A 24,960-nucleotide genomic window follows, 5' to 3' on the forward strand; every position below is an offset into this window, starting at 1 on the left:
CAACATGCGAAACGAGAAAGTGATGAGCTCCTATGTTACTGTCCTATTGCTCCTTTTTGGAATTAATAATACATATGAAATTGATCTTTTAAGGTTGAACTTTATAAAGCATTTCTGTTTTAAAATCAGAGGTCTGTTATAAAATTGCATAACCAAATATGCGCATATAAGTTCATATGCCTAAAACGTTGCATATAAGTGTTTCTAGGGCATAGTTGAGCTATCCATGTAGATTTTTGTAAAACACATGGGTGCATGAATGTAGTTTACTTGCACACATTTCTACCTTCTACAGAGCAGTTAAAAATCTGTGTGAACATGTGCATGCTGTTGGAGCTGGTTCTAGATATCTGTTTTATAAAGGCATATTGGTGGGACTTGATAAACTGCCTTTCTCTGGTTACAATCAAAACGGTTTACATATTATATATATTTTGTACCTGGGGCAATGCAGGGTTAAGTGACTACCCAGAATCACAAGAAGCTGTAGTGGGAATTGAACCCAGTTCCCCAGGTTTTCAGGCCGCTGCACTAAACTAACCACTAGGCTGCTCCCTATCAAAAGTTGTATTTATTTTTTATAATCACAAGTATAGACCTCTTTTAAATTTTATCTACTTTGTTCAGAGCTAGATAGCTCAACAAATTGGCAGAATGTTTCAGAGCCTTTCATTTCCAGGTTAACCATTCATATGTGGCTCAGGTCAGTGGAGTTCTAAAAAAGTGGTCTTTTTCTGTACTAACAGAAATCTAATACCTGCCTTAACTGTAAAAACTTAAATTTTCAAATGCCAAAAAGGAGCAGTAATCATATGTACAACCACAGTCAAGAAGACAAAAGTAGGGTCAAAAGGACAACTCTTCACCTAGACAACGTTTTATTTTGCTATGACAAATACCATTGTGACTTACATTTCCTGATATTTAATGCATTAACCTCTGAAGAAGACATTTTAGTACCAAAAAATGGGTCCACGTTGGGTTCTGTGAATACATGTTATTACACAATATGTTTATTTTAATAATACTTCTGTCTTCTTTATCTTTAGTTAAATTTTCACCGAGACCAATATTTGCCACTTTACTCAAGTATTACGACCATTTTAGATGGAATTGTATGCTGCGTATCCGAAGTACACTAAAAATTAATTCTAGCTAATGAGCTGAAACGTAGCAACAAGTGTTTAAAATAAATTACTGTAGTCATGAGTAAATGAGACTAATCCATAGAGTCCCATTCAGTAGTATTTTGTGTGGTACCCAAATATTATTTCCCTTTTGAGCTGAAGCTGCTACTACAGTGAGACCTTTAGCTACTTGTTCTAGAATTAAACTAAACGTGTTTTGTAATTTTTTTTTAATAAGCATCTTCATTTTTATTTAAACTTAATTACAAAACTTGCTCAAGGAATTAAATATGTATGTGATTCTCTCTTTTTCATAGGGTTTACTAGCAAGAAGGGAAAGCAAGGATTTTTGTTAACATGGCTCCAAGAAAGAGAAGTAGTCGGGGGCTTTCCTTCATCTTCTGTTGTTTCCGGAATAATGACCATCCCGAGATCACGTACAGGCTGCGAAGTGACAGCAGCTTTGCTCTTCAGAGTATGGAACCATCACTACCAATGCCCCCTGTGGAAGAACTGGATCCCATGTTCACAGAACTTGTGGTGAGTGCCATATGAGCTGTTAATAGCATAATAATTTGGATTTGATGTCTTTCAGACAAGATTCCAGGGCAATTTCCTGTGTAACGCATCAAAAAATGTTCATGGAACCAACTGGCAGAATATATCTGGTCCCTGGAATGTGAAAAAGCTTTATTTGATAGAGTAATGTCAGGGATCTTACAGTCTGTGGAGCACATATACTGTCAGCTATTACTGAGTAGAATGTTTGGTGCTTCGATACTATAACTCTGATTAGAAACGTGGTCTTTCTGAAGTAATGCGGTAAAGAAACGCCTTGACAAAGGCTTCAGTAGCTGAAACACATTATCAGGTTATTTTTCTTTGCTCTGTGGAGCCTTCAATAAAGTCAAATTGAAATTGCAGTTGTGGTCATCTTCTGGGCCTCTGCCGGGGTCCATCATTTTACCCCACTTGCTTGTTAGTTCCCTTTTAATAAGTTGCATTAAGCAGCTTACATGGGTTTTATTGTATGGTAGACATTGATGAGGACTTGTGCTAATGTCACATCCTGCACAAGGTAAAAATCCCACATTATAGTAGCTGCCTAAGGTGGGAATGGGCAAGAGGTGGTCATGACATGGGCAGGCAAAGGAGTGGCTGACTGTGGATTAGATATCACAACTGCCAATAGCAGTAGTATCATAAGACTACCACTGGGGGGGGTGTCAAAAGGTACCAGCAGCAGAGGGTGACCGCTGATGCCTGGGACCCTGAACTACTAATGAAGTGCGGAGAAGGGTGGGGGTCTGGAGGGTGGGGCTTGATGTTTGGGAGGGGGATCAGGGTAGACTTGATGTCAGGCAGGGGATTTGGGGCTGGGGTGATATACTGCTGTGATAGTTCTGTTTATTTATTTGTGATTAGCCGGATAGTGTAGGTGCTTCTTGCTATCCAGCAATGCCTATGCTGTAGTTGTGTTAATTAACTTGTCTTACACAGAAAATCTAGGACAGACTCTGGTTGTGCTCCCTGCATTTAACATAAAGGTTTTGCACTTGCAGAATTTACTGCAGTTTAGTAAAAGGGCCCCAAAGTGACTTGCCCAAGGTCTCACAAAGTGTTGGTATCAGAAGGAAGACTTAAACCTATGTACAAGGATTTCTCTTGATTCATAATTTAGTGCTTTAACTCTTAGTTTGGTGATGGTAAATTCAGGTCCTTTATTGCTAGAGAAAGGTCTGACCTTTCCAGGCAACTAAAAGGTGCAAAGTAAGCATAAGCTAGACCAGACATGGACAAACTATGGCCCGTGGGCCATATCCAGCCCGTTTAGATGTTTAAACTGGCCCTCCGACTGTTCGGCCCTTCTCCACGACTGGTGTGTGGAAGGAGCACGAGCGCCGCCGCCAACCTCCGTCCACATGTGGCAGGCGCGAGCTGCAGTGCTTTAGGGGAGCTGTTCCCTGTGCTCTTCTCAGGGGACAGGGCGACTGTTGTGTGGAAGGAGCGCTTGCGTCATTGCCGACCTCCGTTTGACGCAGTTTAGCAGGTGGCGTGACCGTGCATCGCAAATGGCCGAGAGGAGGCTTCTCGCCTGAGCGGATGAAGTGCTTGTGGCAGGTGCAAGCTGCTCCCTGGTTCTTCTGCGCAGTGGGGCCGCCGTGCAAAAACTGCTAGTCTAAGCAAGTACTGAGAGGGGAGGTGAGGATTGGGGGATGGGAAGCTGCTGGACTAAGGAAAATAAAGGGAGAGCTGCTACTGGACCTGGAGGGAGGGAGAAGGAGAAATGCTGCTGGGAAGGGAGGAGGGAAAGAATTACTGTTGGATCGGGGGAGGAGGGAAGGGAGAAGGAATACTTCTGGACAGGGGAGGAGGAAAAAAGGAAGGAAACAGCTGGCAGGGAGATTAGAGGAGGGGAAGGGGGGTCAGGGTGGAATGGAGCGATCAGATGAGGGAAAGGGGAGAGACAAAGGGATGAGAAAGTAGAGAGAGATTGATGCTGGGAATGGGGTCAGCAGAGAAATAAGGAGAGAGAGACAAAGATGCTAGATCTGGTGTAGGAGAGATAAAAATGAGAGCAGTGAAGCTGGAATGAATCATGAAAAAAGGAGAGAGGGGGTGCAGGCTAGATGGAAAGGGGAGAGGGACATAAAAAGAAGGCAGATACCATATGGAAGGGGGAGAGGGCAGACAGTTGATGGAAGGGGCAGAATATGGAAGAAAGAGAGTGAAAAGAAGATGAAAGCAGAAACCAGAGACAACAGTCTGCCCTTTTTTTTTTTTTTTTTTTGGGGGGGGGGTTCTTTCTGCCTTAGCTCTTTCTTTTACCATCATCATTCTGCAGCGCATCAGAACTTGGTTGTCTGGCGCCGCCCCCCCCCCCCCCCCAGCCCCTCTGGCAAATTTAAGAACCCATTGTGGCCCATGAGTCAAAAAGTTTGCCCACCCCTGAGCTAGACCTTTTGCAGATATAAATGCAAATGAATCACATTTATTGTGGCTGTTTGGATTACTGTAATCCACTTTCTTTGTTTCATTGAAGTGTTAACATTTTTAACAAATGACCTCATGTTGTAGGCTTAGCAACACAATACAAATCAGTGTTGAGTTTTGAATGGTAAGAAATGGTGGTTCAGTTTAGTCGGATGTGGAGCTGTATGGAAGACTCGTCTTCATTCTGGGTTTTGCTTCCGAGACTGACTGAGGAGCTGGTGCAGAAACCTTCCATGAGGTCTATGCACACATTAAAAGGTGCAGCATGCAGAATGGGGGTTAGCAAAGGAGTTAACTCCCATGGTCCACATGAGCACATTTTACAGTAAGGGGAGTGTGTGGTGCAGTGGTTAGAGCCACAGCCTCAGCACCCTGAGGTTGTGGGTTCAAATCCCACACTGCTCCTTGTTACCCTGGGCAAGTCACTTAATCCCCCCCCCCATTGCCCCAGGTACATTAGATAGATTGTGAGCCCTCCGGGACAGGGAAAAATGTTTGAGTACCTGAATAAACTCATATAAACTGTTCTGAGCTCTCCTGGGAGAGCTATATAGAAAATTGAATGAATAAATAAATTTAATGCAGTACCTTTGTGTGCATGTGTCCAGCAGACTTCCCCAGTAGAAGCTGCATGGCTTTTTGAATTGGCTTCTGAGGATGGGAATGCTGTGGAGGGCTTAAAACTGAAATAAGCATGCTTTGAGTTACTTCTTTCCCAAAATCATAACAGTTCAGCTATTATTGTTACCCTGAACTGTTGCTTTAAATGAAGATGGTCATTAACGTACCACCCATGGGGGTCACCATATTCCCAGATGCAGGGTTTCTTGGTGACCAAAATCAGTGGGTAGGATGAAGAGTGACCTCAGAGGATTAGTTGGTGTTTCTTCTTGATGACCTAGCAGATGAAACCAGAATTGATAGGAGATGCATCAGATCAGCACTTCCTAAATGTATCTTGGTAACCCCACAGCTGGTTGTATTTTTCAGAAACTCCACCATAAATATGGATGAGATACATTTTATATCAACTGCCTCAGATCAATTCAACTATATTATTTATTCATAATCTTTCAAAACCGCTTTTCCAATCTGTAAAAAAAAAAAAAAAAAAAAATCTGCCCAACGTAGTGTTCAAAAAACATAAAACAAATAGCAGATAAAAGAAACCCCATATAAAAAAATAAAACAAAAAAAGCGATTTTTAAATTGTAAAAAATTGGATTAAAATTTTTTAAATTTAAATTGGACTATTTTGAAAATAGATTTTCCTCAAAAATAATTTTTATCTAAAGATAGTTTTCTATTTATTATACATTATAGTCCAAAAGTTATTCATCATGAAATAAGGATTAGTTTTTAATTATGTAGCATGAAACTGTATATTCATGCAATGCTTACATTTTTTGGTAAATGAATTCCATTAATTTATTCTCAAAGTCATGGGCAATTTTTCTGTGTAGAAGATATTATCACAGATGCTTGGTTTTGCATTTCTCAAAACTGTGAATTTGTGTCTGTAGAGACAACATGCTGCTTCTTCACAGCAAAAATGTTATAAAATATACAGAGATGAGAAAAAGATCTTAGCCGCATTGTTCCTTTGCAAATCGATGTACACTCGTATTTTGTTTAACCACATCAGTTAACATAGATGTTTAAGAAAATACAAGAATACTTATGCTACAGTATAATGCTATTGTTTTGGTTAAATACAATTATTTACCCCCTCTTTTTTCTTAAGCTGTGCTAGAGGTTTTTAGCGTGGGGCAGTGAGATAAGTACTCCGATAATCATAGGAATACTATGAAAATCGGAGCATTTACCATGCTAGCTCATGCTAAAAACCTCTAGCACATCTTGGTAACAGCTGGCCTTAAATTGTTATTAAGGTACTGATTATTTTTCTCTTTCCAATAAAGTACAGCAGAAAAGTTGTGCAAATATGTTCACCTCGCAATAATTTCTTAATTATTTATCTATGTATTTCTAATAGTATAACCAAATTAGTAATTTTTTGCTGGAGTGAAATTTTTTGCTATATTGTATCAGTAAAACTAATCTGAAAAATTATTTTTCAAAAATGAAACCTTCATCTAGTTGTAAATATTAAGATTATTGTAAGATTGGCTGTAACACAAGACCAAATGTCCAAACTGGATATACTGGAGAAACACTATAAGGATCTCAAGAGCTCACAGCTAGAAGCCTGATTTATTTTTCAAGCTAATAACCATAGGGTGAGCTATCATTGATCCTGTAAGTTCTCCTGTTTATTTAATTTTTTATTTTTTATCTTTTATCAAAACATTTTTGCCATTTTAAATATTTTAAATGTATTAAATATTGTATAAATCCTATTTTGCTTCATAAAATTGCCTTGCAAATCTTTTTTTGATTCATATAATATTAAATGAAGACCAGTATATGAATCAAAAAAAGATTTGCAAGGCAATTTTATGAAGCAAAATAGGATTTATACAATATTTAATACATTTAAAATATTTAAAATGACAAAAATGTGTTGATAAAAGATAAAAAATTAAAAATTAAATAAACAGGAGAACTTACAGGATCAATGATAGCTCACCCTATGGTTATTAGCTTGAAAAATAAATCAGGCTTCTAGCTGTGAGCTCTTGAGATCCTTATAGTGTTTCTCCAGTATATCCAGTTTGGACATTTGGTCTTGTGTTATAGCCAATCTTACAAGCATTTAGTGTGTTTCACAAGATTTTTGAGGATTACTAATATTAAGATTATACCAGCAAGAATGAGTCTTTCTGTAGAAAACCATGATTTAAATCAAGTCTTTCTTTCTAGTGATTTAAACCCTGCAAAAAACTAACGCTGGATTTTACTAAACTGTGGTAGAGCTTCTTACCAAGGGCCAGCAAGGTAAATGCTCTTGACGCACATAGGAATTGAATGAATGTCGGAGAATTTACCTTATCGGGCCACGGTAAAAAGCTCTACTGTGGTTTAGTAAAAGGACCCTAAATAACTACAAGTCAAAAACTGGCAGAAAGAGACCATTTCAAATTTTTTTTACCTCCATAGCATTTCATGGGAAGAGCTAAGGTTTTTTTTTTTTTTTAACAGTTTGCAAAAGTGCAAACATGAGTGGTTAATGTCCATTTTTGTTTCTAAAGCACCAGTGCTGGGCTGGGCCCTTTCTAGGATCTTCTAATGAACTTGTAGGAGGTTTCTAAAAGATGCCCTCCTGACTAGACTGCATTTGTTGGCCTCGAGTATACCAGTCCAATTTTTCATAAAGTACTTGTTCATATTTTTGGTGGAGTTGCTGAAAACCTAAGCAGCCAAAGTCCCTGAGGATGAATTTGAGAACCACTGTTCTTTTGAAATTCTATTTTATGGGCCAGTCTTAAAAGTGCATTGCTATTTCATTTTGTGGCAAATCGTATACAATAAAATCTTGAATTGCAAGTAACTTGGTTTGCAAGTGTTTTGCAAGACAAGCAAAACATTTGATTAAATTTTAACTTGATATACAAGCAAAGTCTTGCAATAGAAGTACATACAGTATACACACATTACAACTGAGCCGATGGTTCTTCTCTCTCTGACGCTGCAAGAGTGTAGTGACTGTTCTAATCAAGCAAAGTCTAGCAATATGAATACATACGCGTCACATCATCACAACTGAGCTGATAGTTCTTCTCTCTCTGATGCAGTGGGTGTGTAGTGAGTGTTCTAAATGAGCGAGGTCTTGCAATACAAGTACATATAGTATTTTGCATTAAAGTTTTGGGGTTGTGAAATGAATCATCTGAGTTTCCATTATTTCCTATGGGGAAATTCACTTTGATATACAAGTGTTTTGGATTACAAGCATGGTTTTGGAATGAATTATGCTCATAAACCAAGGTTTTACTGTATATTCCAGTAAATGGTAGGAAGAAACATTCATGAAATAATTGACTATACTGTAATTTTTTAAAAGCCCACAAACTGATTGTATGGTATAAAGTGGAGTAAAATGTATTTATTTTGATTTCTAGCCTGTCCTCCCAGAAGCTCAGGACAGGTTACATAAGGACATTCACAATGCGGACATTTCACAAAAACTAAGCACATGACTGGCCATAAGGTGATAGGGTGCAAAGGGAGAGATAATTGCTGAAATTGCACAAAGGCTAAGGTCCAGATTGGTCATAGAATAATGGAAGTTACAGAAAAGGAGGTGGCAGTCTGTCAAAGGAGGAGGAAAACTATTCAATGAGGACTTTTTCCTACCCTGTCCTTACAAAAAAGATCTTTAAAAAAAAATAAATAAATAAACAAAGGCTCATGTCTGCTGTGAGCAGTTTTTTTCTGTGTATGTCAACATTTACAGCCTGTCAATTTAAATATTTGCATAGCTGGTCAGTAAATCTTGGTGATTAGCCACATAAAGGCAACACTGTTCCTGTTTAATGCTGATGTCGCTGATTGAAATTTCAGGCTGGGCAGAACGGGGGGAGAGGGGGGCAGAACGGGGGGGGGGGGGGGGAGGGGTGAATTCTGGATAAGCAAGTTCAAACTTTTTCAGACAACGTTACCTTCCCACTCCCCTCCATACCATTCTCTTAAGTATGTTTGAGATCTTGCATTCACCAAAATCAGGCAGTTCTCTCAGAAATACTTCCAGAAGTGCCAATGAAATCTTGAAAAGTGCTCTTTCGGATGCAAGCTATAAAAACTCAGAAGAGTCCCAGATTTGTGTCTCCATATCAGCCAAAGCAAACACTCTTGTCAAGTGCCAGCAGTTTTCCTGAAGTAAGATTAATGAAGTAATTATACTTTTGATTTGCCTTCTGAGTAGAAATATAGAACTAAATACAGTTCTGGGGGGGGGTTTTCTCTGCTTCTGTTGAGTTTTACTTTTTGTCTGGAATTGGGTTAAATTATGTGCAAAAGCCAGACGTGAGCCATTTATTCTTCAAATTTGCTTCCATTTTCCATTCTTCAATCAGAAACCTGGTTGCAATATCTTCACACTGGCTCCTGAGCGTGCAGTGATTTGAAACTCTGCTTCCAGATGGCAGCAATTTCTGCCCAGAAACAAAATACAATAAATCCATCCTCTGATGATAAAATCTCTGCTGCTTTGAGGTTCCTCTCTGCCACTTTACGGGGTGTTGTCTATGTTCTTGCCTACTGCTGCTTAGTCAATGGTATGCCTTACTGGGGTTTTGGTGCTAACTGCTGTTGCAGGAATAAGGGCCCCTTTTACAAAGCTGCGGTAATAATTCTTGCGCAGCAAATGTGGCACAGCCTATTCATTTCCTGTGGTTGCATCGCATTTGCCACACCGGTACTCGCTACCATTACTTCGTAAAAGGGACCTTGAGTTAGAATATAAGAGTTGCTTTACTGGGAAGATCTGTTTCCTATAGTGCAGGGGTAGGGAACTCCGGTCCTTGAGAGCCATATTCCAGTCGGGTTTTCAGGATTTCCCCAATGAATATGCATGAGATCTATTTGCATGCACTGCTTTCAATGCATATTCATTGGGGAAATCCTGAAAACCCGACTGGAATATGGCTCTCAAGGACCGGAGTTCCCTACCCCTGCTATAGTGGCTAAATCAGGTCACAAGTACCTTGCAAGATCCCAAAAGAATAAAGCAGATTTTATGCTGTTTATCGCCCAAAAAAGTTATGGATTTTCCCAATCCCATCTTAATAATGGCATGTGGATTTTTCTTTTAGAAAATTATCCAACCTTTTAAAAACCACCTCACTGTTGTGACATCATCTGCATGTGCCTGGAAGCACCCCGAAGAGGCACCAGTATTTGAAAGCAGTTGTTTTGTGGCACGCAGCTGCAGGCACACCAGCAAAAAGGGCATAGCAAAGGGGCACACCCCTTTGTGAGTACTGAGTGTGTTACCCATTATGCTGTCTATCACTATGTATGTGCTGTTTTTTCTCCATGAAATTTTATTAAAGATTTTATCAAAATACAAAAAAAAAAGAAGATTAACAATCAATTAATATCAATATCAGTATCATGAAATAACAAACGGTTAAAAACTATTATTCAAGTACAACAAGAAATGATAAGGTACATATGATAAAAAGATAAAAAAATTGTAGTAGATATGAGGAGAGTACTAAAAAAGGAAACGAAAAAAAAGGAGGGGGGTAGGAAGAGGAAAGGAAAGAAGATGGAGGTTAGAGAGGGTAAGGGGAGGGAAAGGAAGAAAGTAATAGGGAGCGAGAAAGAGAAAAAGAGTCCCCCAGAGGCCACAGAAAGAGAGAAGAAGAGGAGAAAAGAGAAAGAGAGAAACATGATGTAGCAGATGTTAAGTTTTGATTTATTGGTATGTGCTGTTTCTGTTGTACTGTATGTAATTGTATTTATACTTATTTACTGGGTATGACAGATTTAGGGAGTGTGGCCTCTGGGGATTTCACTGCAGTGGTACATGGATACGATCGTTATGGGTGGCACCGTCTAATTTAGACTTTTCAAACCACAATAAATAAATATTTTTTAGTGGCCTCAGCGGCTACACTCAAGCATCATATTTCATGTAAAGCTTGAATCATATAGTAGCCAGCCTCCTCATCGGCCACAGTATCTATATTTTCATTATAAACCTATAAGTTGACTTATCTTAATAATATAATAATCGGGGTTCCGACGCGAATTCAGCGTTTCTCCGAGGAGCTGTTTCAAGGAGCATCCCCATTTAAGCCATCACATCACTTTCTCCGTGCTGGTCTAAATTCAGAAACATCTGTGTGATCCCTCTGTATTTCATGTAATTAATGTGTGAGATTTAGTGGCATTAAAGAGGAGCTGAGCTGCACCAGCAACATAAAACAGATTCCATATTTAAAAGTATTTGCAATTAATGTTTGTTGAGTACATTCTAAAGTTCTAATGATTTTTGACTTGCTGTATGATTCACAGCCAGGATTCTGTGTATTACGGAATCTTTGCTCCAAGCTAGTGATTTGATGTTATTAAACCAATTTGTGGGGTTAGGTTATGATTTTTTAAAATTATTTCAGGGAGGGGAAGTGCGGAAGTGGTTTATTCATTTAGCATCAAAAGGGTTGGGTTTTAAGTCGGAAGGGTTAGAACCTATTACTTCATTTTCATTGCTTAAGATACCCATGAGAGGCCGTATCTCAGGTTGGTTGACAAGACGTGCACTTCGTACTTCATAGTATTCACAAGATTTTCAGCTTAAAAAGAGAATTGAGTCAAAAAAAGGAAGATTGTTATGCAAGATCTGAAGTAGATCCGTTATGCTGGTCTGTTGCTGGAACATAGAAAATTACTAGATGAGGGGCATGACCAGGGGGAATTACTGACGTACCTTGTTATACAGGACTTGGTCAGGACCCTATACATTTGGGGAAAGAGCTGGTCTATGCCATAATTCTAAAAGGTTTTCGGTTTTGACCAGGCAGAAAATTGTTTGGGATTTTATGTACTTATCTACCCAAAGTTCAGTAGGACCAAGGAGAGAGAATCTGAACTGGTGGGCAAATAGTTGGACCAGTTTGTCTTTGTCCCATCATTTATTATGTATGGTACTATGTATGAAAGATTGAGGGAAAGCAGCTGGTGCAACCAGAGAAATGAGGTAATGTACTGGAAGAGGAGGAGAGACATTGGGGGTAAGTTGGCATCTTAAATGGGGTAGGTGGAGGGATGGCATGATGAAAGAGTAAAGAGAATTAGTGAAGGGGAGAGAAATTCCACAGTACTGAAACTGTCCTTCTCGACATCATTGATGACTGCTGGAAACTCATGGACAAGGGTAATAGTAACATAGTAAATGATGGCAGATAAAAGACCTGAATGGTCCATCCAGTCTGCCCAACCTTACCATCTCGGTATTTCTGATGCTACTGGATCTCAGCATGGCCTTTGACACTATTGACCATCCTCTCCTCATTAAACGGCTCTCTGAAATCAGAATCCAAGACATTGCGCTGATGGTTCTCCTCTTTCTTGAATTACAGATCCCAAAGCATCTTGCTCAATGATGTGCTATCGAAACCAAAATGGATCAAATACGGTGTTCCTCAAGGGGCCCCCTATTATTCAATCTCAGAAAACAGTTGTTGTCTGGTCATTATTCAAATCATGTTGGTCCCAGGCTCTGGTTTCTGTTTGTTTTCTGTTAACTCGCTTGTCAGGGTCTCCTGCCTATTTGATTTTTTCTTCTATCTTCGTGCTCACCATCCATCTTCCATCTCTGTCCTCCCCTTCCCTCTCCTGGAGGTCTGGCACTGCTCCTTTTTTTGTCTCCATCCCCGCAGTCCAGCATTTCTCTAATGACCACTCCTCCCTCCCTCCACACCATTCTTTGGGTTCAACTTCTCTCCCTTCCTTTTCCCTCCCTCCCTCCATTCCTTTGTCCACCATCTCTCTCCCTTTCCTCTGTTTTAAGACTCATCCTCATTTTGGAGCCCCTCCTTCCATGTACTTCTAATAGTTACACCAGGGGGCCCTCCGAAAGCCGGCATATTTCCCCCTTCTCTCTACCGCCCGGCTTCTTCCTGGCCTCCTGGTCTCACTTTCAAAACTAATTATGGCCTGTAGAGGATCGCCGGTGTTGTAGCAATTCTAGCAGGTTACCATCGACCTCCGCTGTAAGTTCCCTCTGCTGAGGTCCTGCCTCTACTCTGACATTATGTCCTGTTTTGGTCTGGAATTGACCACACAGCAGAGGGAACATGCAGTGGAGGCCGACGGCAGCCTGCTAGAATTGCAACATCACCAGGGATCCTCTACAGGCCGTAATTAGTTTTGAAAGTAAGACCAGGAGGCCAGGAGGAAGCCAGACGATAGTAGGGAGAAGGGGAAAACATGCCGGCCTTCGGGGAACTCCCTAAAGTCACGGAATTGAAGGTACCTACAGCGCTGGTGCCTATGCAGCACTTCCCGATCGACCCCCGACGTTGGAGGGAAGGCTTCCAGTTCAGTTGCAGGACACATGTAGGAGCTGCCGCCCACGGCTTTGTGCAGAGAAACAGCTGCAGCTGGAAGGAGGAGGGAGCCAGCCAGAAGAAGATAAACACCCACCAGAGGGAGGCACATACTTATGGTACAGAATGGAGGGAGGGAGAGGGGCGCATTGGAACTTGGGAGGGAGGGAAAGGGGCACATTGGGACTCGGGAGGGAGCACAATCTTCGGACAAAGAACGGAAGGAAAGAGGGTGGGCATGAACTTGGGAGACAGAATGGAGGGAGGGGAGCATAAGCCATAGGATGAAAGAATGGAGGGAATGAAGGAAAGATGCTGAGGTGGGGGAGGGAATAGAAAGGGAGAATTGGGTGTCTGAGTGAGAGGGAAAGAGAGATGGTGCACATGGGACTTAAAGGAAGGGTATCACTGTTTGCCGACGCCGCCAAACTTTGCAACATAGTAGGCAAAAGCTTATTACCTGATAATATGACACACGACCTACTGCTGCTGGAGCAATGGTCAACTACTTGGCAGCTAGGCTTCAATGCCAAAAAATGCAAGATAATGCACCTGGGTAAGAGAAACCCGCATAGAACTTATGTACTAAATGGTGAGACCTTGGTTAAGACCACGGCGGAATGCGATCTAGGGGTGATCATTAGTGAGGACATGAAGGTCGCCAATCAAGTGGAGAAGGCTTCCTCCAGGGCAAAACAAATGATGGGGTGTATTCGCAGAGGTTTTGTCAGCAGGAGACCCGAAGTCATGATGCCGCTGTACAGATCCATGGTGAGGCCTCACTTGGAGTACTATGTTCAGTTTTGGAGACCACACTATCAAAAGGATATGCTGAGGATCGAGTCGGTTCAGCGAACGGCCACCAGGATGGTCTTGGGGCTCAAGGATCTCACATATGAAGAAAGACTAAAGAAATTGCAGCTGTACTCACTCGAGGAAAGAAGAGAACCGGGAGACATGATTGAAACGTATAAGTACATCACGGGACGTGTCGAGTCAGAAGATGATATCTTCTGGCTCATGGGACCCTCGACCACCAGGGGGCATCCGCTGAAAATCAGGGGAGGAAAGTTTCATGGCGACTCCAGGAAGTACTTCTTCACCGAAAGAGTAGTGGATCATTGGAACAGACTCCCACTCCAGGTGATAGAGGCCAGCAGCGTAACGGATTTTAAGAGAAAATGGGATACTCACGTGGGTTCTTTTAGAGAGTGAAATCAGCGGAGGGGATATTTGGAATGGGCAGACTTGGTGGGCTATAGCCCTTTTCTGCCGCTTTTTCTATGTTTCTATGTTTCTATGGGGAGATGAAGAAAGAAAAGAATTGTTGGGCATAGGGAGAGAGTGAATTATTGGACATGGTGGTGGGAGAGGAGTAAGGTAGAGATGCATGGGGAAGAGAAAGATGAGAGGGAGTAATGTTGGATGTGGTGGTGGAGAAGGAACAGTGGGATGAATTGAAAGGCATGTAAGAGGGGCCTCCAGGAGGTGGAGAAGGTGTGAAGAATTCTAGGCTCCAAGTTACATAGAGATGCAACTTAAGAACAGTTTAAAAGCTGAACCTGTTTTTAACCTTGGTACTGTCTGTAGTGGATCCTCAAACCTGACTGGCTGGGGTTTGAGCTAATTTCAGCAAGAAATTGAGGCGGGAAAGTCTGTTCACAAATTTGAATTTTGGTGGGAAGGTCCATTGGTCATGATTTCTAAATACTGGCAGGAAAGAGGCTGGAAGTTCATTGGGACATTTCTTTTTTTTTTTTTTTTCTAGTTCAATAAATTTTTATTGAATATTTTGAAAAATACAGAGAGCAATTCAAATACATAAAAAAATAATATAACATTTTGTATATATAGGGTCTATAAATATAGAATAAACTATAAAGGATCACAGTATTAAGAAAAGCTCAAAGTAATGGAGTTATTTGTGAAGACTGTATGAGAAAAAGATGAGATAGAACAGAATAAAAGTTAAGGAAAAAGGAAAGAAAGAGGAAAAGTTTGGGACATTTCTGATGCTAGAGGAGGGAGGAATTTCTGTAGGTCATATTCTATAGGCTAAAATTGTGTGTGGTTTTTACCACAGTGTACACCATTTTTATGCAAATCAAATAACACAGGTTGCATTGAAGATCACAAGTTCTTGGAAAAATAATGCCAACATCGAGCTGTTGTTTTTCCTCTCTAGAGTATTACTCCACTAACATGAAGCCTGATGGCTACATGCTAGTTTCAAACAGCTGCTTGAAAAGTAATCACCCATGGACCCTCCCCCTAAGTTAGGCCTCAACTTTCTGAAGGCATCCTTCATCCCCCAAACGCCCCCAGGACCTAGGAAGAAAGGTCCTTAGTCCCTAGAAACCAGGAAGCAGCAATCCCCAGTCTTTTGTGCCCTTCCCCCTTGCAGCAGCTGGCCTATGAAGCTGCCTCCTATCAGGACCAGGTAGCAGCATCAGAGGAGGGAGGAGAGTGTTCAGTCCACATCCTATAGCATAACCTAATGGCCAATGACATCATGGCCCCAGGAGTTTGGCACCCTTTAGCTCTGGCACCCTGGGCCAGAGCCTTACCTGGTCCATAAGTTAAGCTGGTCTTGTATATGCCTGCCCTCAGCTTTAATTACATTTACTTCATAAAATTGAGGTGAGGGTATATAACTAAGGCTTCTCATTTTCTATGATAACTCAGATGTAGAGTCACACTGGATTAAAATAAAAATTCATTTTGTAAACGTTATTTACAAATTAAATATTTTCCACTCTTATTATGTTTGAACAACTTTTTGTTAATTTTTTTTTTCCTTTTGCTTACTTTTCAGTCTCTTTTCTGACTGCTCTTTGCCCATGTTTTCTCAAGAGCCAATTTCCCACCTGTTCCCTTCTCACTGACTTATTTCTCCTTCCTTCTGTCCTTCATCCAACCCACCCACCCACAATGTCTTCTATTTTCCACCCTTAATGTTATCTTTTCCTTGTGTCTCTTCTTTCCATGTTCCTGTCACTATCTCTTTACTATGTATCTGCTCCTTCCATTTTCCCACTCTCGGTCCAGAAGACTTTGCTGACCTTTTTCAAATGGAGTCTCCACTCACCCTGCTGCTATACATGACCTGCAGCCACTTGCAGTCCTCCTGTCTGAGTTGCTGATTGCATGGCTTACTGATTTAGAGCCATGTGGCAAGGAGAGTACTTCAGCAATACCGAGGGATACTGGTGGATTGGGCAGCTTCTGGTCAACAAGTTAGAATGACTTGATCAACAGCTATGAGAAGCCTAGCAGATCAGAAGCAGCTTCAGGGGGTACGAAGAAATGCAAGCAAGAATGGCAGTAATGAAAGAAAGGCGGAGAAGAAACATTTTGGAAGGATGATGACAGATGGTTGCTGCATTTCACAGCAAAAGATGAACTGGAGCGTGTAATTACACAATGAACTTTGCTAAGTACTAGTGTGTAAAGCACCTGGGAGAAAGACAGAGAGGGAGGAGGAGAAATAGGCCAGTGGCTTCAGGTCCTCTCATCCTCACTAGTCAATGCAGTGTAGAATGAATACAAGTGGATTGAGTTTTTACTGCATCAGGATTTACAAAGACTAGGGGACACTCGATGAAGTTAGAGTAATACTTTTAAAACCAATAGGAGGAAATATTTTTTTCACTCAGAGAATAGTTAAGCCAGAGGATGTGGTAAGAGCGGTTTTGGGTTTTGTTTTGTTTTTAAGTTTGAACAAGTTCCTGGAAGAAAAGCCCCTAAACTACTGATGAGACAGACATGGGAGAAGCCACCGTTAGCCCTGGATCGGTGGCATGGAATGTTGCTACTATTTGGTTTTTTGCCAGGTACTTGTGACTTGGCTTGGCCTCTGTGAAGACTGGATACTGGGCTAGATGGACCATTGGTCTGATCCAGTAAGGCTATTCTTATATTCATTTACCTATTTGTGGGGATTTTGCCCTTTTTATTCTACTTTGTTCCAGAAATCAGTAATCAAGGACTTTAAATGTAGTCAATAGGTGACGTCCTTGCATAATGACAGGAATCACCTTCCCTTGAGGAGTCCCTTGCCTCTGTAGCCCTCTAAAGGTCTGGTCAACCAAGAGAAAGGAAGATCTAGATCAGGGCTGCCCAAGTCCAATCCTCAAGATCTACTGGCAGACCAGGTTTTCAGGATATCCACATTGATCATGCATGAGAAAGATTTGCATATCAAGAAGGCAGTACAGGCAAATCTCTCTCATATATATTCATTGTGGATATCCTGAAAACCTGGCCTGCCAGTAGATCTCGAGGACTAGACTTGGGCAGTCCTGATCTAGATCCTCAGCACAACACTGCTACTGATTCACTGGGCTGTTTCCTCTACTACAGTTTTTATACATTACATAATTACTATGAGGTCCTTTAGGTGTGGTGTAGTTCACCAAGATTACACATTTTAGGTGTAATAATATTTCAACCACAGCTTGCATCTAAATAAATATAGGCAAATGAAGGGAGTGCGGTAATTAACTAATAGAAGGTGTGTGATGTCTCATCTGCCTTTGTGTCTGGTTATCTTACTACAAATGGGATGAGGTGTGTCGTTTTCGGTAGGTTTCAGTGAGAAAGACCAAAAAAACCTGTTCTGTTTGACCAAAATTGTAAAGAGAGTAATTTTACACTATAAAATAATTTCAAGCAGCATCTTCCAACTGATTACAAATAAATTGTAACATCTCTCTTTTTTTTCTAATGTGCTTGGAAAAAAACCCTAATGTATCTAAATTATACTCTAATGAAAAAGCGCATTAACAAAAAAAAAAAAGCTCTGCCTATCAGGTTAAGATAGCAAATGACTCTAGCACCTCATGCTTCCTTAATTTACAGTGTTAATGAGTATTTGAAGGCCTGATATTAAGAAGGCTTTATGTGGCTAATTATAGATGTTGGTTATATTGGTCTTTAAAAAAAAAAAAAAAAAGCCTAGATTCTATACATAATGCTATCTGTAGACTGTGAGGTGGGGTTTCAGATGAGATGGGCAGGAAAGTTATACCCTTTATATATATATATATATAATGTCTATGCGTTAGATTAGGCCAGCAAAAGAGCAGGCTTCATTTATGCACAGAAGGGTCAATGTGTTGCTGCTTACATTAAATTTATAACAGGATGCCTACGTGAGAAGTCCAGAAAGGTTTCTCTCTTATAAATACTCAGGCCCAGATTCTGTATAGGACGCCCGGGAGGGGCGTCCTATACAGAATCGGGCCTATGCCCACCTAAAATAAACCTGATTCTGTAACCAACATCCATGTTACAGATGCCGGTTACAGAACCGGGTTAGTGTAGACGCGGCCACTACACTTTTGCGGCAAGGGATCTCCCTGGGCCAATCAGGTCTTGGGCTTATCGGGGATGAGTTTCAAGTTTCAAGTTTCAAGTTTATTTACATTTGATGTATCGCTTATTACAAATTTCTAAGCGATGTACAATTTAAAAACCAGCAGATTGTGGTAATACATACAGTTTTACTAATTTGGACAGTTAACAAAACAAATTTAGACAAACATGATTGAGAAGGAAGGAAGGGGAAAGTTATAGTTGCATTATTTGTTAAAATTTACATAGAGGGGAAAGTACAATAGGTATAAATAAGGGGTATAAATAAGAAAAAAATAGGAGAAGAGAGAGCCAGAAAGGGGTGGGCCCGCCTCATTTCAACGAGGCGGACCTGCTAACTGGATGGTAGGAAGACCCGGCTGGCAAATGTTGAAAGGTTAGTGGAGGGGGGGAGTTAGTGGAGTGGAGGGGTCCGGTGAGGGATGTCCTTCGGCAGGAGGTGTTTGGCATCCTCCTGCCGGCGATCATCAGTGGGGGGGGGGGGACAGGTGGCCACGGCTGCTATACCTATCATGGCAGGGAGACATGTAGGGCCGCCTTAGGCGAGCCTAGGCTCCCGGAGGCGCTTTCAATATAGGCGGCCTACCTGGGGAGAATTTTTTTTTAAAAACATGCATCCCGATTGGCTGATTAGACAGCTGCAGGATGCCTACAGCTGCCTACAAGGAAGTACCCTTTACAACTTGAAGTTAATACTTGGCAGAAATTTGTAAAGTTGTAAAGGGTGAGAAGCAAAGAGTCTAAGGATGTTTTAAGGTGAGGTGGCTGAGTGAACAAAGTTCAGCTCCCATTTGATATTGTAGCTGGGACTTTGCTGAAGTCCCCTGTTGCCTCTCTTGCGACCCGCTTCCGATCCGTGCATGCAAATGAAGGGAAACGGCATGCAAAGTAGGCAGGGATGCGATTCACCAAACAAATTTGGGACACCGACTGGGCTGGCCGATCAAGAGGAGAAGCGACTGCCGGGGACCCGTCGCACACGTCTCTGCCAACTCTCCTGCTCCATTGCCACCCTGTACTCTGTCCCAATCTTCCAACTATGCCTTCAGTCTTATGACAGTTTGTTTATCTAAACTGATCTTAGCTGTCAGTCTCGTAATATAAAAACGGAAGATAAAAAGTTTGTGTGTGTGTGTGTGTGTATGTGTGTGGGGGGGGGGGTTCTGCATCCCATAGAGCACAGGTGTCGAAGTCGGTCCTCGAGGGCCGGAATCCAGTCGGGTTTTCAGGATTTCCCCAATGAATCTGCATGAGATCTATGTGCATGCACTGCTTTCAATGCATATTCATTGGGGAAATCCAGAAAACCCGACTGGATTCCGGCCAGTGTTCCCGCTAAGCTGCGCTGGCGTGCGCTGGCGCACAAAATACTACATCGCAGCGCACAAGTTTCTCGTCACAGCGCACGGCGTACGGCAGATGGCAGGGCGGCGAGAGGAGAATCGGGCGAGTTGGCTCATAACTTGCTGGCGCCCAAGCTCACAGCGAAAAAAGTTTGCTCACAACACCCGCCTGCTTAGAGGGAGCACTGATTCCGGCCCTCGAGGAGGGACTTTGACACCCCTGCCATAGAGGGTGCAAGCAACAGATATGAACATGGAAGCCTGCATTGCTTCTTTCGATCCTTGCACAGTTCCTGTGGCGAAAGCGGGCTGCGTTTGTAGCTTTTAACCGTGACTGAGCAGTACAGGAAAATAGGTCCAGTCCTGATCTTCCAGCCCTGCTTTCTCCCCCGATCATGTCCTTTCTGCTCCGAGCTCTGGATTTCGGCCGCCTTCCCTGCAGTGCAAGTTTGGGTTTTTCCTCTTTCATAAAGATATGAACTAAAAATCAATGTAATAGCAATTCGTAATAAAACTATTTTGTGCCAGTATATTCCTTGCCACTATTACCGTAATAAAAATATATTAAAAAAAAAAAAACAAACCACACTGAAACTACTTTTTAAAAATGGTACAAGGATTTCCAACGTATCCATACAGTGGTATCCACTCCCCCCCCCCCTCAAAAAAAAAAAAAAAAAAAATCTTCAAAACTGTAAAGGATAGAATGAAATGGTTCCAGCTGTCAGTTCCAAATAGCCAGACAGGTCAGCTGTATTGTAGTTGTTTTTGAAACATGATCATGTTTTAAGCATTAAAGCTCTGCATCAGGAGAATCTTCTAGTAAAGTTGCCAACTAGACTTTGATCCTCAAACAATTAAAAAAAAAACCCCAACACTTTTATTTTAACAGACTTTTGTCCTCTAATAAATTACTGCTGTTTTACCATTTCTCCACCAGTATGCATGCACGCACTTATTATGGGAAAAAAGTGTACTCTATGTAGAGAGAGGAGAGTGAGACGCCATTGCTGTTATAGGTTCAAGAATGATGTACTGTACTTACTTACTAAGCAGTCAAGATGAATTGGGAACCAAGACAGGCACTCTAAAGCAGTGTTTTTCAACCTTTTTACACCTATGGACCGGCAGAAATAAAAGAATTATTCAGTGGACCGGCATCGGTCCGTGGACCAGCGGTTGAAGAACACTGGGCTAAGTTGTGGGCCAGACCCTGCCCATCTCTACCCAATCTCCACCCCAGACCCCGCCCCCATAATAGTACTAATTGCACCTTGCACGTCCCGTGCCTCATCTGGAAGCCTTTCCTCTGACGTCAGAGAGAAGGCGTCCGGTTCAGGCGCAGGATGCCCGTAGGAGCCACTGCCCGTGGCTTTGTGCACTGAATCAGTTAGGAAGAGGGAGCTGGCTCGGAGATAACGCTGCATCGATCGCACCGTGGACCGATGAAGAACACTGTTTTGGGCCTGATGCATGTGCTGGCCCTGTGGACCGGCAGGAAATGTCTGTGGACCGGTGGTTGAAGAACACTGCTCTATAGCATTGTTTCTCAACTAGATCCTGGAGTACCCCCTTCCAGTCAGGTATTCAGGGTATTCACAATGAATATGCATGAAAAATTTGCATATAATGGAGGCAGTTGATGCATATTCATTATGGATATCTTGAAAACCTGACTGGCAAGGGGATACTCCAGGATCGAGTTGAGAAACACTGCTCTAAAGGGACAGTGATTTTCTCTTTTACCACAATTATAAAGAGCATATTTCAGCTCTTTTTGTTTTACATCTACACTGAGTATATTTTAGTTATATTTTTGGGGCAAGTTGATAAGATTAAAAACAGTGAATATAGTTCGATTTGCCCTATTTTTAAACTATATTGTCTTGTTCTAGAGGATGTCGCTCTGACACGTTTCCAAAACAGCTGATTTTGTACAGCAACATAGTAATATAAGATGTCATTCTGGATTGGACAATATTATTTTTAAGTCTTTTTATCACTTTTTTAAATCGCAGTTTCAAAGAGCACTTTATTGTTTTCACCACATTTCTAAAGGGCATTTTTTAAACTTGGAGCACTAAAAGTTTTTCAGAGAAAACATCTCCCATGCGCAATATTTATTTTGTCTGTGAGCTGCAATGATTATAACAGCAGCTCACGTCATTTGTTTATATACTTTTATGAAATTTTCATGTGTGATATTTTTTGTTACATTTATAACTATTTATGAAATTTTATATTTTGCTTATTTTATGCTTTATGAAATTGATTATTTTAATCATTTTATTTTGTTGTGTATTTGTAACTACTTGAACCCTGTCAAGTTATTCTATCGATAAATCCAGATATCTTATACTTGTATTTCTATACCACAACATTTAATTTACTTAAATCGTTGTAATATAATTCTCTCGGTAATGTCCTGATCTCTTTTAACTGTAATCCGCTTAGAACCGCAAGGCACAGGCGGAATAGAAATCACAAATGTAATGTATTATTGCTTTGTTAGATATTTGAACTCTTAATGAAGGCTTTTGCTGAAACACAGCTTGTGTTGAGTCCTATTTTGTGAAATGGGTCCCGTTTGTGTATCTTCTTAATAAAGAGGCAGTTCAACTGACTGGACACTGTCCATTTAGAGTGCCTGTCTTGGTTCCCACTTCATCTTGTCTACTTGGCTTGCTTTTGTGGGATTCTTGTATCTTCTTTGTTTTGTACGTACCTATTTACTAGAAAGAAGATTATTGAGGTAAGTACCTTCCCTTGCCTTCTGATTTCATTCCTCCCCCAGTATGAAGTGGGAAGCAGAAGCAAGTTCTAGTCTAACCTGGTCTATTGAAGTCTCTGGTTCAAAGTGAGGTCTAGGACAATTCATTGTCACCAATTTAGCTTGGCCATTTCACAGTGGCCGCTTCATCATTGGCAAGCATGTATCTTGCTGAAGCTGCCGTTTCATCGGACAAATATCGGGGCAAAAGAAGGAGTATATCAAAGAAGGCTTGCCCCGTCCCCCCCCCCACACACACACACACACACACTTGAACAGGTGAAAGAAGGCTTCTGGGGCTTCATTCCTAATTGGACTGGTGAAAGAGGGGGAACATTGATCCCCCCTCCCACACACACACACACACTGGTGCTTTAGGCCCAATTTCTTCAAGATTTGAAAGGAGGGACAATGCCCCCCCTTCCCCCCGCACTGGAACTCCAGTAAAGTTATCTGAAAGTTCCCACTGTGGCCAGTAGTGCTCCCAACTGGTGCTTCAATAAAGTTATCTGAGACGGCATGGAGACAGCATCTGTCAGACTGCTTTATTTATATTCAACACTGATATGATCCCTCTTTTCCCTCTTGTTTTTAACCTTAATTGATCTCTTTTCTTTTAAAATTGTATTTTTCCCTACTATCTTGTTGTTTCCATGTAAGTATTGTCCTATTATTAGTAAGTTTGTTAATTGTTCCCCATTTTAATTTTTTAACTGTTAAAACGCTTAGAATGTATGACTAGCGTTTTATCAAACTTTAATAAAACTTGAAACTTGGCTGTCCAGGTGAGCTGGGTGGAGATCCAACTCATCTTGATGGGGCCAATACAGGATAGCATCTGTCAGACTTCTCATGAGCTGCCCTTTTCAGGTGAGCTGGATGGGAGCCAACTCAGTGCACTGAAATGGCCTACTCTTAAAGAGCTGCGATTAAACGTCCCGCACTGCAGAACAACCATATAACAGAAATATGATAAATATCAATGCAAAACACTGTAATCCAAACAATACCATTATAGCTTACTGCAGGTTTCCAGGTCTTGTTTTGTTTTTTTAGGCAGAACCAACTTTTCAGCCAACATTCTGTGGCTTTCTTCAGGTCTGCAGTTGTCTTTATATAGTAGGTCCTCAAACCTGATTGGTTGGGGTTTGAGGTGAATGAGGCAGGAAAGTCCGTTGGTCACCCATTTGAATGTTGGTGGGAAATCAGTTGGTCTTTTTTTCCCCATAGTGTAGGAAAGTCTCTGGCGAGTTTAAAAATGTTATTCCCGTGAAGCTGGGTTATATGTTCTCCTGACAAGATGCAGCAAGACCTGTAAACCTGCAATAAGCAAGATGCCAGCTGCAGAACCATAATAGATTTATCTGGATAGTGGTAAGATCCAGTCTGTTATCTGGATAACTTAGAACTGCTTTCTATCTGTCCTAAGTTAGACAATGGCAATATTCAGTCTGCTAAGTTCTGGGTGGGGTGGTCTGTAAGGATATTCAGGAGCACTGTCTGGATAGAGCCTCTGAATATATCAATTAGCAGCAATTATCCAGATAGCTGTACTGTTACCTTAATAAGTGCTTTTGAATATTGACTCAAGTTTTATCTGTTGTGCTATAAAACTGCATATTAATGATTTGAATTCAACATATAAAATTGTTTTTGTTTCTTTTTTTTAATTCTTTATTGATTTTCTAAACTTCAGTAGTGCAATAGATATATAATATATAATCAATCAATAAAAGCACATTCAGCTTACAAATATACATAACCAACCATTTGTTTTTGTTTCTTGTTGTCTAGGATGAACTTGATCTCTCAGACAAACATAGGGAAGCCATGTTTGCACTTCCTGCAGAGAAAAAATGGCAAATCTACTGCAGCAAGAAAAAAGTAAGACTCCATTGTCTGTTTTGCAATTTCTACCCAGCAGGTTTATACTATAACTTAATTTGTTTAGACTGTTAAATGTCTTCCACTTATTTATTCTAGTCATTGCACTTTTATACTACTTCTTCCATCACAAAAAGGTCCCGAAGTAGTTTACAAAGCATAAATCAAATCAATTATTAAATCAAAGATTTTCTAAAATAAAAAACTTTAAGATTGTGACAAAACAAACTGTAGGAATCAATGATTTTGACTTCAACTGTGTTCCAGTTTGCCAGAAAAAAAATGCACAAAAGTAGAGCAAGTTCTTCCAGTATGGTCCCAAGAAAAGTTTAAAAAGTATAACAGGAGATTTTAAAATCCTATTCTTTCCTGGATAGGGAGGCAATGAAGGTCTCTAAGGAGAGGAGACACATTCAAATTTAAGCTTTCCAAATATGAGACCTAGAGCCGTATTTTGTACCAACGGCAGTCCATTTTGTAAGCAGACGGTAATAATCTAAGTAGAATAA

General features: G+C 40.9%; 1 protein-coding gene across 1 annotated transcript in view; it reads left to right on the plus strand.

The window, feature by feature from the left end:
• The window catches only part of DAAM1 (dishevelled associated activator of morphogenesis 1), a 342,176-nt gene that overhangs the window by 101,092 nt on the left and 216,124 nt on the right, over nt 1-24,960 (plus strand). Inside the window, 2 exon segments of the mRNA XM_033952248.1 lie at nt 1,445-1,667; nt 24,362-24,451. Coding sequence (XP_033808139.1) covers nt 1,485-1,667; nt 24,362-24,451 — 273 coding nt within the window. The 5' untranslated portion in view covers nt 1,445-1,484.

This window comes from Geotrypetes seraphini, chromosome 7 (assembly GCF_902459505.1).
Source record: "Geotrypetes seraphini chromosome 7, aGeoSer1.1, whole genome shotgun sequence".
In the NCBI taxonomy this organism is placed as follows: Eukaryota; Metazoa; Chordata; class Amphibia; order Gymnophiona; family Dermophiidae; genus Geotrypetes; species Geotrypetes seraphini.